Here is a 15,570-nt window from a genome sequence, read left to right as displayed (position 1 = left end):
TCAGAAAAGACAAACATTTTTCCACCTTCTCTCCATCTTTATGGAACCACCACGATTAAGGGGAAGAAGTTGACAAAATCCAGAAAAGTTCTAAATTTGTAAGGAATTTATGCATCATGTATGAGATATATGAATATGCAACAGGCTGTTGCTTTTAAGGTTATTCCTTTGTTCACAAGGGATGCTTGTTGTGACTGAGTGTCTGAGAGCATCCGGACATCCATAATTCTTTACTTTTTATTGCCTTGTAACTGTCCTAACTCTAAACTTTATTACTCTAATTGTATTACTATTTTTATAACCATTTTGTTATTTTTAAAATCTTAACAACCAAGCAACTGGCGTGTTTCACACTCCCATTTGCTGCCCCGGGAGTCTCGGTGCTCCAAAGCCTCATCACCCGCGGTGCTTTTCCTGCAGCTCCGTGTGGCGGGACCCTGACGGGCCCGGCTGGGGTGATCCTGTCCCCGCAGTACCCGGAGCCGTATCCCCCGGGGAAGGAGTGCGACTGGAAGCTGACGGTGTCCCCTGACTACGTCATTGCCCTGGTGTTCAACGTGTGAGTACACAAGGCTTGGGATTTGTGCTATTGCTGATTATGAGATTGGAAAAAGCTTTCGTCTTTTTGCCTTGTTGCTGAAGAAGAAGTTATAGTTTGTCTGTGCTGGTTTTTAGGGTTGTTGATTTTTGTTTATTTATTACATGTTCTGCCACCCTGCCGCAGGTTTCTTTTGCAGGGCAGCGTGTGGGGCTCTGCCCTCAGTGGGATGTTACAAACATTAAATACCAGAAACTCCCTGGGCTGGATTTACAAGAACGTGCCAATATCTGTCACCTACGTTGGACAGTGTGTCCCCAGCCTGAACCAACAGAAAAATGCCAACACCACAGTGAGACATGGAGGGCATGAAGAAGGAGAAAAAGGACAAGGCACACCCAATTTCCTCCAGCTTGTGCCCTTTGGACCCCTCATCTAGAATCCTAAAATTTTACTTTTGCACCCATGCCACACTGAATTATTACTGATATCAAACACTCAGAGCTGGTAATTCATCCTGTAAGATTGAAAACTCTTTTCCATGGACAGAGATCACAGCCAGTGTCTCTGGGGGCTCTGTCCAGGGGGGTTCCTGACCCCTGCCAGGGTCCCAGGGCAGCCAGAGGGAAATTCTGGATTCCCACACACAAGGGTTGGGGGCTGTGGCCCTGGGGACACAAAGCAGGGAGAGATCACCCAGGTGTGGATGTCTGAACTCTGGGAAGGAACCAACCCAAGGCTGTTAGAACTGTCCCATGCCCCTGGATAATCTGTTCCCAGAGGTTTTTTTGGGGGGTGATGCTCATATTCCACATCCTTTTGTACACCATTCACTTGGATCACCTGGTGCAGCTGCTGTGGACAGGAAACCATGGCATCACCTGATTTTTGGTGCAGAGAAGCAAAAGCCAGACCTGTGGGCTTTACAGTTTCTCCTTCCACACCTTCCCCAAAATCTGAGAGTCCCTGATTTAATGCAGCTCCTCTTTGATACAGAGAACATGCTGGGCTGCAGCAATCCCTGCAGCAGCTCCGGCTCTGTCTCTTGACTCCATCCCCATTCCTGCACTCCTCACCCGTGGGATGGAAGCAGCAGTGTCCTCTGCCAGGCAGGATTTTGGAGCAGGAGCAGCTGGCAGGAATGTCCAGCTTGGCAGAACTTTGCAGCAGGAGCAGCCAGTCCCTTCCCTGGGGTTCCACATCCCAGCACCTCAACCCGGAGCTCTCCAGGGACGTGTCCCCACTCCAAGCCCTCCTCTTTTGCTTTTGCAGCTTCAGCCTGGAGCCTGGCTATGATTTCCTGCACATCTACGACGGGCCTGACTCCCTGAGCCCCCTGATTGGGAGTTTTTATGGCTCCCAGCTCCCAGAAAGGATCGAGAGCAGCAGCAACAGCCTTTTCCTGGCGTTCCGGAGCGACGCCTCCGTCAGCAACGCCGGCTTCGTCATCGAGTACACAGGTGAGGGCTGGGGGCACACCTGGCCCAGCAGCCACCTGGGGCTGTCCCTGGGCTTATTCCCAGGTTATCCCACTTTATTGGAGCAATCTCTCATTAGGAGAGGCTCTAGATGCTGTGGAAAACTCCTCCCAGGGGAAATTCTGGTGTTTTGCCACCCCCGAAGCAGAGGGTGGAGAAAGGGAGGGAGGGAGGGTGTCCAAAGCAGTGGGAGGAGAGAGGGAGGTGAAGATGGATGGAGTGAAACAGGAAAAGAGGAAAAGTGGTGCTCAAAATACCCAAAATTTGTGCATCAAGACGCCACTGAGCCCAGGAGAAGCCAGGATTTCAGGATTTAAAGGCTGAGGATGCAAATGTGTGATGGGCAGTGGGGATTGACCAATCTGTGGCTCCCAAAACAGAGAATTGGTGCTCTGGGGGAAAAAAAAAATCCCATCCTCTTGTACCCCATCCACTTGGATCACCTGGTGCAGCTGCTGTGGCATCACCTGATTTTTGGTGCAGAGAAGAAAAAGCCAGACCTGTGGGCTTTACAGTTTCTCCTTCCACACCTTCCCCAAAATCTGAGAGCCCCTGATTTAATGCTTAAGCACACTTGAATTGTTCCCAGAGCCACTGCTCTCAGAAAAGCCCTCATCTTTAATGAGCAATTTCCAAATGACAAAAGAGCTGGATTAATCAAAGCCTCTAATTATATTGCAGGCAGGAAAAAAATAAGAGAAAGAGGGGAAAAAAAAACCAACAACAAAAAAAAGCTGTTAGAAGAAGAAGGAAAGAAATATCTAAGTCCTGACAGCTCTCTAGTGTTCCCTGGAATTTTTATGTGGAAATGGGATTTTAAACTCTGCAGGGCAGAGAATTTTTTATTCTCTACCTGCCAGGAGGGTGGAGCAAGGTGGGGTTTGGCCTCTGCTCCCAGGGAACAGGGACAGGATGAGAGGGAGCAGCCTCCAGTTGTGCCAGGGGAGGCTCAGGTTGGACATCAGCAGGAATTTCTGCATGGAAAGGTGTCAGACCTTGGAAGGGGTGGAATCCTCACCCCTGGAGGTGTCCAAGGAATAAATGAGGAAATCCCAGACTGGTTTGGGTTGGAAAGGACCTTAAAACCCACCCAGCTCCATAGGCAGGGACACTTCCACTATCCCAGATTGCTCCCGGGTCCATCCAGCCTGGCTTTGGACACTTCCAGGGATGAGGAATCCACGATTTCCCTGTGCCAGGGCCTCCCCATCTCAAATATGATTTGTCCTTGTGGCACTCGGTGACAAGGTGGGGATGGGTCACGTCTTGGACTTGATGATCCTGAAGGGATTTTCCGGCCTCAGCAATCCTGGGATTGTGTGAAATCAAAGTTTTTCCTTACTGCTTGGATTTTGGGTGTGGGATCTGGAGCCTCCCTTCTCCCAGTGCTCCACAGGATGGTCTGGAGAAGCCAGAATCCAAACCAAATCCCAAATCCAGACCCTGCAAATGGTGACAGTCCTTGTGAAAATCCCACAGATTCCCAGGTGGGAAAAAAAAAAACAAACAAATCCCAAATCCAGACCCTGCAAACGGTGCCAGTCCTTGTGAAAATCCCACAGATTGCCAGGTGGGAAAAAAAAAATCCCAAAACCCTAAAAAATCTCCCATTTCACTGCTCAAAACAGCAGAGGAGCTGTGCCAGAGGAATAAAGATCCTGGGAATTCTTTCCCTGCAGAGAACCCCCGGGAGTCCTGCTTTGACCCGGGGTCCATCAAGAACGGCACCAGGGTGGGCACGGACCTGAAGCTGGGCTCCACCATCACCTTCTACTGTGATGGGGGCTACGACATCGAGGGGGGCCCCACCCTCACCTGTGTCATGGGAGGGGATGGAAAACCCACCTGGAACAAGCCTCGTCCCACCTGTACAGGTAAATCCCACGGGAAGGATCTGCCCGGAGCCGGATCCCTCGACGCGTCACCCGTGGAAAACTGGGTGTTAATTTAGAGGGGTTCTCTCTGGTTTTCCATCATTTTTTTAGGGGTTTTGCCAGGAATTGATTTTCATGGTTTTTCAGCTGGTTTCTGGGAGGTTTTTTTGAGGTTTTTTTGGAGATAAATGGGAAACTGGACATGGCTGATTCAGTGCCTGACACATCCCGAGTGCCTGGCCCAGGGCAGGAGTCAGGAATCCACTTAAACCCTGGCTCAACCTGATCCTTGCTAATCCAAACCCTCAATTTTGGGTGTTCCTGAGCAGGGGCAGAGCTCAGTGACAAAACAAGGGGGTTTTTTTCTTAGGTTTTCTCTGTGGTTGTTTTATTTTCTTTTCTAACTTCATGGTTTGCAGTCAAACTTGAGCTGAGGAGGGAATCAAGAGGCAGCTGGTGGGGGGAAGGAATGAAATCCCCAATTTGGGAAGGCTCTGGCAGGGAAAAATGAGGAAAGGTGGGAAAAGGAGCTCATTCCCAGCTGTGAGGTGGGGAACATTATCAAATCCCAAATTAATTAGTGTTTGATAATTCCAGGTGGAGCCAGCAGGAACTCGGGGTGGGATAAACCTGATTTTTCCAATGAGAACTTTCAGGGAGCAGCACCTGGAGCAGGGAATGGTGGCTGGGGACATTTCCAGGCTCCAGGGATGCTCCATGATCTTTTCCCTTGCAGCTCCCTGTGGAGGGCAGTACACAGGCTCAGATGGAGTGGTCCTGTCCCCAAATTATCCCCAAAACTACACCAGTGGCCAGGTGTGCCTGTACTCCATCGTCGTGCCCAAGGACTATGGTACCACGCTTGGAATTTTTATGGGATTCTCATCTTGCAGCTCTTATTTGCTGGGTTTTTAATGATGAATTTTTATGAGTGCATCCAGAATGGAGATAGGGCAGATGGGAGTGATGCTGTTGGGTGCTCTTTGTGCTGGAGTCAGAGAAAATTCTGGATTTGTCCAGGTTTTGTCCAAAGCTCAACCCAATGGGAGCCAATTACACCTAATTAATAATTATTGTTCCTCAGTGGAATTCTGCACCTCGTGTTCCGTAGGCAGGGAAAGGGGATGAATCACAGAAAATTCCCAGTGGGCTGGAAATCAGTGGGAAAATGTCGTGGCAACGAACCCGGGGGAGGCTGGTGCTGCCTCTGGAATTTGGGATAAATAAAGGGCTCCCATTTTTCCAGGCTGTCACTCAGCCCTTGTCCCTGGCTGGAATAAAGGCAGCTGAAACATGGGGCAAAGGTTGTGCTGGGAAAATAGATCCCAGTTTGGAATGCTGGGAATCCTGTGGGGGGGTCCTGGGCAGGGCCAGGGGCTGGACTCGGTGGTTCTTGGGGTCTGTTCCAGCTCAGGGGATTCTGTGATTCCATGGAAATGCTTTGGCTCTGTGGGCTGGCAGTGTGGGGACAGCAGTGGGGTCATCAGTGGGGACAGAATGGGCAGCAGTGGGATGGCAGTGGGGACAGAATGGAGCAGCAGTGGGATGGCAGTGGGGACAGAATGGGACAGCAGTGGGATGGCAGTACGGTGGCAGGGGGATGGCAGTGGGGGCAGCTCTGGGATTGAGTGGGGACAGCAGTGGGGATGATGGTGTGGTGACCATGAGGACAGCAGTGGGGGGACAGTGTGGTGACAATGGGGACAGCAATGTGGGGACAGCAGTGTGGGGACAATGGGGACAGCAGTGTGATGACACTGGGGACAGCAATGTGGTGACACTGGGGACAGCAATGTGGGGACAGCAATGTGGTGATTCTGGGGACAGCAGTGTGCTGACTCTGGGGACAGCAGTGGGACAGCAATGTGGTGACACTGGGGACAGAAGTGTCATGACTCTGGGGACATCAGCATGGTGACTCTGGGGACAGCAGTGTGATGACTCTGGGGACAGCAGCGTGGTGACTCTGGGGACAGCAGTGGCCGGTGCCAGCCCTGTCCCTGTCCCTGTCCCCGCAGTGCTCTTCGGGCAGTTTGCCTTTTTCCAGACGGCGCTCAATGACGTGGTGGAGGTGCACGATGGCCCCACGCAGCACTCACGGCTGCTCAGCTCCCTCTCAGGCTCTCACTCAGGTAGGGAGCTGCTCCCTGTCCCTGTCCCTGTCCCTGTCCCTGCTGGGAAACGCAGCTTTGTCACAGCTGACACCCAGCCCCTGCTCCCTGTGGCTCGTTCCTTCACCTCTGTCTCTCCCGTTTTCCCTCCTCCCCATCCAGGGGAATCTCTGCCATTGGCCACCACCAACCAGATCCTCATCAAATTCAGCTCCAAGGGTCAATCCACAGCCAAAGGTTTTCATTTTGTCTACCAAGGTGAGTTCAGGTGTGTTCTGGAAGTGTCCTCAGGTCGCTCTCGGGGTGTCCTGAGTGTCCTGAGCTGCTTTTGGTTTCTGGGGATTCTGAGCAGGGAATATCACAGGAAATGAGGATTCCTCTGGGAGCAGAGCTCTGGCAGGGCTGTCTGGCTGCTGTGGGTACTTTGTATTCTGTCCTTTCATTCCCACTCAGCCTGAACCCTGCACATCCCAGGATTACCATCAGCCCCATCCCGGCATCATGCCCGGAGTCACGCAGGGAATTTGGAGATTTATCCCACAGCAATTCTTCCCAGTGGCATTTTTAGCACTCTGCTGGGTGTAAGCAGCTGAAATCCCGTCTGGCAGCTCGGAAATCCTCCCTCTGTGCGTGTCACAGGCTCGGGGCTGTCACACTCCTGCCCCTTGATCCTTTCAGGAACAGCTTTGTGCTGCACTGGGCGAGAACAACTCAGGGATTTTATGGGAGTAAATAACAAATGATGCATGGAACAGTGGGAAAGCAGAAGGGATTTCTCACCCACCTGCTCCCTGGAGTTATCTGTGGGAACATCCAGGCTCTAGCTGCAAAGAGGGGACAGACACTGGCACGACCTGAGCCTTCTCCAGGGGTGAAGCAAAGCATGGTTTGGATTTTGGAGTAGTCAGAGATCTGTTCTCTTGAATTCCTGCCTAATGAGTGTGAAACAGCCGTGGTTGTGACTGTAATCTTCAAAGAGCTCAGCAGAGCAAAGGTTTTGATGAAACCAGGGAAATTTTCCTCCTCCCTTCTGCAGGAGCTGCACGGGAAGCAAGGGGAAAAGGGCGATCCTGATTTGGATCTGCCTGGCCAGACTCTAATTAGCTAAACACTCATAAATTTAAAGAAACTCAGAGGAAAATATTAATTGAATTCTTCCTTGGAAATATTCCTGTTTTTTTGATGAGTTTTTCTCCTCACTTATCTGCCAGACTCATTCCTGTCTTTGGCTGTAATTCCCAGTACTCAACAGGAATACCAATAATTTCAGCACCATCACAGCCTAAATCCCCCTTTTCTCTCTTGTCCAAAGAAGATTTTTTCCCAATTTCTGTTCCTTCGTGGCCATGAGGCCCAGGGAGCTGAGGAACCCAAAGGGTTCTCCACGGAGGCTCCTGCATTGGGTGACAAAACAACTTTTTGGGAAGCCACTGCCAAATCCTTTGGTTCCCCTGGGTAAAAACAACCTTTAGATGTGGGGAAAGTTCTCTGGAGGAAGGCAGTGGGAGGGTTCTGGATGTCCCAGATGTTTTTATTTCAGGTATAAAATCATTAAATCATTAAAGTTGGGAAAAAAACTCAAAGATATTAAAGTGCAATGCTTGGATTTAGCCAGTCTTTGGGATTTAGATAAAATCAGGCCATGGTTCTGCTTGGATTCATCCTTTCTTCGTGATTTAGATACTTTGAGGTTTAGGTACAAACAGTCAGTGATTGCATTTGGATCCAGACCCAATACTTGAAGATTTTAGGTACAATTGCCAATGGCCAAGTTTGAATTCAGCCCCTCTTTGGGGTTTAAACACTTTGGGATTTAGGTACAATCAATCAATGGCTAAGTTTGGATTCAGCCTCAATACTTCAGGTTTTTAGGTACAATCAATCAACAGTAAAGTTTGCATCCAACACCTCCTTGGGGTTTAGATACTTTGGGATTTAGGTACAGTTGAACAATGGTCATGTTTGGATTCAGCCCCTCTTTGGGGTTTAAACACTTTGGGGTTTAGGTACAATCAGTCAATGGCCAAGTTTGGATTCAGCCCCAGTACTTCAGTTTTTTAGGTACAATCAGTCAATTTGGGGAGAAAGGGAGAGGGTTCACACATGAGTAGTCAAAGTTTGAGGGCAGTGAAGTCTCCTCACTGCTCATTTTTCCCAATTTTCCAGCACTCTCCTTGTGTGGAGTCTGCATCCAACACCTCCTTGGGGTTTCGGTGTAAACTCAGGGATAACGAATTCCCGGGGATAATACAAAATAACTCCGGGATGATAATTTTCGGTGTGAACTCGGTGTAACTGGGGGATTTTGGTGCAAAAATGATGAATCTTGACTCCCAGCACTAACTGTTGTGTCTGCCTTCCCCCGCTGCCGGCAGCCGTGCCCCGCACCAGCGCCACGCAGTGCAGCTCGGTGCCGGAGCCGAGGCACGGCCGGCGCCTGGGCAGCGACTTCGCCGTGGGCGCCGTGGTGCGCTTCGAGTGCAGCCCCGGCTACGGCCTGCGAGGCTCCCCGGCCATCCAGTGCCTGGCCATGCCCGGGGCCCTGGCACAGTGGAACTCCTCCGTCCCCACCTGCGTGGGTAGGTGGCACCGGGGCAGGGAGGTGGGAACGGGGTGTTGTGTCCTTGGGAGCGGTGTTGTGTCTCTGTTGGGAGCGGTGTTGTGTCATTGGGAGCGGTGTTGTGTCATTGGGAGCGGTGTTGTGTCATTGGGAGCAGTGTTGTGTCATTGGGAGCAGTGTTGTTTCATTGGGAGCAGTGTTGTGTCTCTGTTTGGAGCAGTGTTTTGTCTCTGTTGGGAGCAGTGTTGTATCATTGGGAGCGGTGTTGTGTCTCTGTTGGAAGCGGTGTTGTGTCTCTGTTGAGAGCGGTGTTGTATCATTGGGAGTGGTGTTGTGTCCTTGGGAGCAGTGTTGTGTCTCTGTTGGGAGCGGTGTTGTGTCATTGGGAGTGGTGTTGTGTCACTGTTGGGAGTGGTGTTGTGTCACTGTTGGGAGCGGTGTTGTGTCATTGGGAGCGGTGTTGTGTCACTGTTGGGAGTGGTGTTGTGTCATTGGGAGTGGTGTGTCGTTGGGAGTGGTGTTGTGTCTCTGTTGGGAGCAGTGTTCTGTCTCTGTTGGGAGCGGTGTTGTGTCACTGTTGGGAGTGGTGTTGTGTCATTGGGAGTGGTGTGTCGTTGGGAGTGGTGTTGTGTCTCTGTTGGGAGCAGTGTTCTGTCTCTGTTGGGAGCGGTGTTGTGTCCTTGGGAGTGGTGTTGTGTCCTTGGGAGCGGTGTTGTGTCACTGTTGGGTGTCACCCTGATTCTTAGGATTTTCTAAAGCCTTCTGAGTTTACATTCTTGTAGAGAACTTTCTCACACAGCGTTCTGTAAACAATCCATTGCTTTGTGTTCCTTCATAGAGGCAGAGGAATTTGATGGATTTGTTAAATATCATTGGAGAAGTGGAAAATTCACCCTCCAATCCACTGTCAGCTTTGGAAAATTATAAATGTTGGAGTCAGAAATAAAACTTTCTCTTTGTTACCTTTGCAATAGCAGCAGCTCGTGTTGTGCTTTCGCGTGTCCTGTAGTGACAATTGGACGTGAAGTGAGTACACAGAAGCTTGGTGAGTTTAAGAGAGAAAAAGAGCTAATTTTATTTCTGATGTGAGCTACAGAATTCTATATAGAATATAGAATTTTATATATAGAATATATAGAATTTTTAGAATTATATATTCTATTATACATATATATATATAATTCCAAAAGTGACAGTGGATTGGAGGATGGAATTGCCACCTCTCCACCTACACTGGTCAAACCAACAGCCCATCAATTCTCTCCTCTCACAAAGAAGAATGCAAAACAATTATTGTTTATGTGAACAGTGTGTGAGAACTCCAGCAGAAATATGTAAACAGATCAAAAGATTAAAGAAGGGAAAGTCTTTGGGAGCGGTGTTTTGTCACTGTTGGACACAAAATGAGTACACAGAAACTTGGTGAGTTTAAGAGAGAAAAATAGCCAATTTTATTTCTGATGTGAATTATAGAATTTTATCTAGAATATAGAATTCTATCTAGAATATATAGAATTCTATCTAGAATATAGAATTCTATATATTCTATATAGAATTCTAAAAGTGACAGTGGATTGCAGGATGGAATTGCCACCTCTCCACCTACACTGGTCAAACCAACAGCCCATCAATTCTCTCCTCCCACAAAGAAGAATGCAAAACAATTATTGTTTACGTGAACAGTGTGTGAGAACTCCAGTAGAAATAGGTAAATGTTAGCAGAAAGTTAAAGAAGTTTTATAAGAACTTTAAAACTTTCAGAAGAACTGTAAAAGACAACTTAACATTTTCAAAAATCAGGGCAATGGTGTTGCTCTCTGGGTTGTCCTAAAAGGGTTTGGGGGTTGGATGTTGGTGGTGTTTGTTTGTGGGTGTCTTCCAGCCCGGGGTGTTCTGTGGGCAAAAATCAACAGCAAAACAAAGCACTAATGAATTGGAATGGAAATGTAAGTGAATGAAATGTAAAAAAATGTCTTTAAAACCTCTTGTGGTTCTGTCCAGAGAGGCTGTGGCTGTTCCATCCCTGGAAGTGTCCAAGGCCAGGCTGGACAGGGGTTGGAACATCCTGGGATAGTGGAAGGTGTCTGGGTGAAGGGACTGGGGGATCTTTAAGGTTCCTTCCCACCCAAATCATTCCATGATTGTCTGATAAAATACAAAGCCCAGCCTGGCTGTGAGTAAGAACAGTTTAACCCTGAATTCCAGGGAATTGACCTTTTTGATCCAATACTCTTGTGAGATCTGGGACAGCATCTCAAATCAATCAGATCTGGGTGAAAGCTGCTTTCACATCCTCTGAAGGAGAGCAACTCCTGAAGATGATCCTCGTGTGCTCCCCACACCTGTGGAATGTGCCAAAATTGTCACGAAAAAGTTACTGGAGGGAGGATTATTCCTACAAATCTCCTTAAATCACCACCAGCTCTCGATTCCTTGTCATTTTAACAATGATTTTAGCGAAGCCAATTCCTTCTGCTTCCCTCATTGCAGTGCCCTGCGGGGGGAACCTGACAGAGAGGAAAGGAACCATCCTGTCCCCAGGCTTCCCTGAGCCCTACCTGAACAGCCTCAACTGCGTGTGGAAGATCACAGTGCCCGAGGGAGCAGGGATCCAGGTACAGCCAGCACAGAGGAGGACACTCAGGGTCTGCTGCTCTATATAGAATATAGAATTCTCTATACAATATCTAGAATTCTTTATAGAATATATAGAATCTATATAGAATATATCGAATTCTAAAAGTGACAGTGGATTGGAGGGTGAAATTGCCACCTCTCCAACCACACTGGTCAAACTAATAGCCCATCAATTCTCTCTTCTCACAAAAGAATGTGAAACAATCATTATTTACGTGAACAGTGAGTGGGGAACCATGTGTTGGGAAGTCGTGTTGGGAAGTCGCTGCTCCTCATAGGACAAGGGTGGATTGATGTGGAAATCTCTGGAATCAGGCGTTCATTTACAGCCAGGATTAAGCAGGGATTTGTTGGTGATGTTTGTGACCAGGCAAGGGCTGGAGCTGTGCCAGGGGAGGCTCAGGGTGGATTTAGGGAAAGGTTCTTCCCCCAGAGGTGCTGGCACTGCCCAGGCTCCCCAGGGAATGGGCACGGCCCCGAGGCTGCCGGAGCTCCAGGAGCGTTGTCCGGGAGGCACAGGGTGGGATTTGGGCAAGAGCAGGTCCCTCAGTGTGACCTTTACCTGGCACAAAAACGGGGGAATTTCAGTTAAATATTGGGAAGTTTCAATTATGGTTATCCAGGAAGGCTGTGGATGCTCCGACCCTGGAAGTGTCCAAAACTTGGCTGAGCAGGGCAAGGAGCAGCCTGGGATAGTGGGAGGTGTCCCTGCCCACAGCAGAGATTTTGGGACAAGATGAGCTTTAGAATCCATCCCAAGCCCTTAAAATTCTTTGATCCCATGTTTTTGGGGTCCCCACCAGTGCTGAGGTCTCCAGTTCCAATCTGCTGTCACCTGGTCACGACCCATCAGCTTCCATGGGACTTCCAGGGGAAAATAAATCCCTTGGAGAAAGGTTTTGCCCCCCAGGAGCTGAAACATCTGCAGGGAGAGGTCTCAGGGCAGCCCCAGGGAGGAGAAATGACCCCAGAGCTGGAGCTGGATCCATCCTGGCTCCACTTCCTTCGCGTTCTCCATTATTAGCTCTTAATTCCAGCATCGCTTTACCCCTTTTTTGCACAACAATTAAAGGTTAAACAACTGTAAATCAGGGAAGGAGGTGAAATTGAAGCTTTCTTGGTAGCAGCACTCAGGAGCAGGGTTTTATGTAATCAGGGTAGGAGCTGGCACTTCTGCCATGAATTATTCATTCCCGGAGCAAACCTTCCTGAGTGAATTAATTTATACACGTGGCAGTAAATAGATGCAGATCCCTTGTGAATCCACATGTCAGACTAGAATTAGGACCTTAAAAATGTTTATTCCGTTAAGCTGGAGGAGTGGGGGAGAGAGGAGAATAAATAATTTAGGCGGTGTAAGAGCAAACAAAACGCTCATTCTCACTCCGCTTCCAATAATGTAAATCACAATAGGGGTGTAATGAGGCAGGAAAAAAGGGAAAAAAGGGTCAGTGGGAGCAGTGATGGCTCCGTGGGGGTCACTGCGATTCCTGCTGGGTGAACTCCACTCACTTTCTGCTAAAACAATACTTGGGAGGAACTTTACAGCCGGTTTTACTACCCGGAGCAAATCAAGGAGGAAATGGGTTTAAATGGCTGAAGTGGGGGGGATTGATTTTTTTTTTTTTTCTAATTTACTTATTATTTTTATTTTCAAACGGAGGGTTTTGATTTGATGTTCAGCAAAGCAGAGGTAAGTGGAGAATTGGGGTGGATGAGGAAATCAGGGAATAAGATTTAGGGAGAAAGGGAGAGGGTTCACACATGGGTAGTCAAAGTTTAAGGGCAATGAATTCTCCCCACTACTCATTTTTCCCAATTTTCCAGCACTCTCCTTGTGTGGAGCCAAGCTGTACAACTCATTTATGCTCCTGATTTATCTTTAAGATTCCTTTGACATTTGGGGTTTTTTTTGGGGTTTTTTTTTGTTTTTTTTTTTTTCTTTTGCCTGACATTTTAATTTGAGATACCCAATGTTGGAAGATCTCATCCAGACCTTCCAGATTAAATCTGGATTTTCCCCAAATTGGTGACTTTTGCTCAGATTTTCTGCCTCACTCTCACCCCATTCACCAAACTTGGGTTTTGAATGGGACACTGGAGGCTTTGATTTTAGCATTTAGGATTTAGGCAAAATCCCTGTTAATGGTGATCCTGGCAACCAAAGCTGTGCAATTCCATGGAGATCCTCACTCAAGCTGCTTTTCGGTATAAATGCAGATTTCTCAGCTTTGCTTTTTGGTATAAATGCAGATTTCTCAGCTCTTCTTTTCTGTATAAATACAGATTTCTCAGCTTGGATGTTTCTCATCCAAGGATTTGTGTTGATGTTCCAACTAATGGAGTCAAGAGACTTCCTAAGGCCTCGAAACCTTCTGGGGCATGGCAGGGAAAGGTGAAATCCAAAAATGCAGCTCGACTGATTCCACAAAAAGCTGAGGAACAAGGCAGGAACTTGATGGGATTTTTAAAATCCTGTTGTTTAATGTGAGGCGTTTTTTGGGTTTATTTTATCTCCGGCTTGCTGCTGGTTGCTCTCATTTGAAAGGGCTCAGAGTCTTCAGGGATTTCTCCAAACAGGGGGAAAAAAAGGCTGGGATTCTCAGCAGCTGGAAATGAGCTGGGCAGTTCCAGGAGCTCGGGAGCAGCAGCAGAAAACAGCATTTCTCTCTGGAAGTTTGGGGGGAAAATAGCTGGAAAATCTCAGTGGGAATGGCCAAAGGCAGAAGTCTCCAAGTTTTGCCCGTGCTGAACCCCTAGAGTGTGTAAACTCAATCAGTGACCCTTTAATTGCCATTAATTTGATTTATTCCCATTATCTGAGGAATTGTGCTGTTAATTTTTTTCTTTGTTTTGCTTCTCTCTGCAGATCCAGGTGATCAGCTTTGTCACGGAGCAGAACTGGGATTCCCTGGAAGTGTTTGATGGAGGAGACAACACAGCCACCATGCTGGGGAGCTTCTCTGGTACGTGGCACTCGAGCCCATCAGTTCCTGCCTCGTTTTATTCACCTCACAAAATTAAATTTAACCGCATCAAAAGCTAGGAATAGATTTAAAGGGAGTTATATGCTCTGCTGGATTGGGAATTTCAACTCCATCAGCCCGTGGGAGGGGTTGAGAGGGAGCTTTAAACACAAAAGCAATGGGGTTTTATTCCTGGAAATGGGAATTCCCTCAGCTCTGCTGGGATGTGAGGCCACCACACCTGGCAGGGTGCCCTGACCTGCCTGATGTGCCCGGGGATGGGAGAAGGGCTACAAAACAAACTTTATTTTTCCTTGGACCTGAGGAACTGTGGCTTTTAGCAGAACAGGGAGGAGCCAGGGTCCGGGGGCTTTGAGAGGCTTTCAAATGCAGAACAATGGCCCTAAAAAAAACTCGTTTATTTTTCAAATGGGCCCAAAGTGCCCTGAGCTTGGCAGGAGAAGGGTCTGGGATGGAACTGCCTCGTCCTGCTGCTGCAGCACCTTCTAGGAAATGCAGGAATCCCGAATTCCCTGTCCAGATGCTGCAGCGACTTCAGGGAATGCAGGAATCCCAAATTCCTCGTCCTGCTGCTGCAGCACCTTCCAGGAAATGCAGGAATCCCGAATTCCCTGTCCTGCTCCTGCAGCAGCCTCCAGGGAATGAAGGAATCCCGAATTCCTTGTCCTGCTCCTGCAGCAGCTTCCAGGGAATGAAGGAATCCTGAATTCCTTGTCCTGCTGCAGCAGCTTCCAGGGAGTGAAGGAATCCCAAATTCCTTGTCCAGATGCTGCAGTGACTTCAGGGAATGAAGGAATCCCAAATTCCTTGTCCAGATGCTGCAGTGACTTCAGGGAATGAAGGAATCCCAAATTCCTTGTCCTGCTGCTGCAGCAGCTCCAGGGAATGCAGGAATCCCAAATTCCTTGTCCAGATGCTGCAGCAGCTTCCAGGGAATGCAGGAATCCCGAATTTTCCCGGACCTCTGCTCCACCCACACCGTTTCCCATCCCTTGGTGCTCCAGAGGCTGCAATCCAGGAGCAGCCACTGGAAAGGCCCTGGGTATTTCTCAATTGGCCTCATTAGAAAGAGCCTGATCAAAACCAAGAGGAGCTCGTTAAGTTGAAAGGACTTTGTGTTGTCCGCCTCTCCTGCCGCAAATCTCCGAGGACGTGCGGAGGAGGAGGAGGAGGAGGAGGAGGAGAGGGATCCTCTCCACTGCCTTTGTGCACCTCTTGTTTTGCCAGGAACCACAGTGCCTGCGCTGCTCAACAGCACTTCAAACCAGCTCTATCTGCATTTCTATTCCGACATCAGCGTCTCCGCTGCCGGCTTTCACCTGGAATACAAAAGTAAGAGCAGCTCCAGCCTTGATCCCGCAGCTCCTGCGGGGCTGGAGGAGTGG

General features: G+C 48.7%; 1 protein-coding gene across 1 annotated transcript in view; it reads left to right on the top strand.

Moving 5' to 3' along the window:
• CSMD2 (CUB and Sushi multiple domains 2) overlaps positions 1-15,570 on the top strand; it is a 283,577-nt gene that overhangs the window by 211,464 nt on the left and 56,543 nt on the right. The window contains exons 29-38 of the mRNA XM_077788452.1: positions 421-559; positions 1,811-1,998; positions 3,696-3,890; positions 4,627-4,743; positions 5,909-6,022; positions 6,164-6,259; positions 8,377-8,580; positions 11,052-11,176; positions 14,068-14,164; positions 15,413-15,517. Of these exons, the coding sequence (XP_077644578.1) occupies positions 421-559; positions 1,811-1,998; positions 3,696-3,890; positions 4,627-4,743; positions 5,909-6,022; positions 6,164-6,259; positions 8,377-8,580; positions 11,052-11,176; positions 14,068-14,164; positions 15,413-15,517 (1,380 nt within the window). The remainder of the gene's footprint in view (positions 1-420; positions 560-1,810; positions 1,999-3,695; positions 3,891-4,626; positions 4,744-5,908; positions 6,023-6,163; positions 6,260-8,376; positions 8,581-11,051; positions 11,177-14,067; positions 14,165-15,412; positions 15,518-15,570) is intronic.

This window comes from Lonchura striata, chromosome 26 (assembly GCF_046129695.1).
Source record: "Lonchura striata isolate bLonStr1 chromosome 26, bLonStr1.mat, whole genome shotgun sequence".
Classification (NCBI taxonomy): Eukaryota; Metazoa; Chordata; class Aves; order Passeriformes; family Estrildidae; genus Lonchura; species Lonchura striata.
The sequence above is the reverse complement of the archived record's forward strand: the minus strand, read 5'-3'. Positions and strand labels throughout refer to the sequence as shown.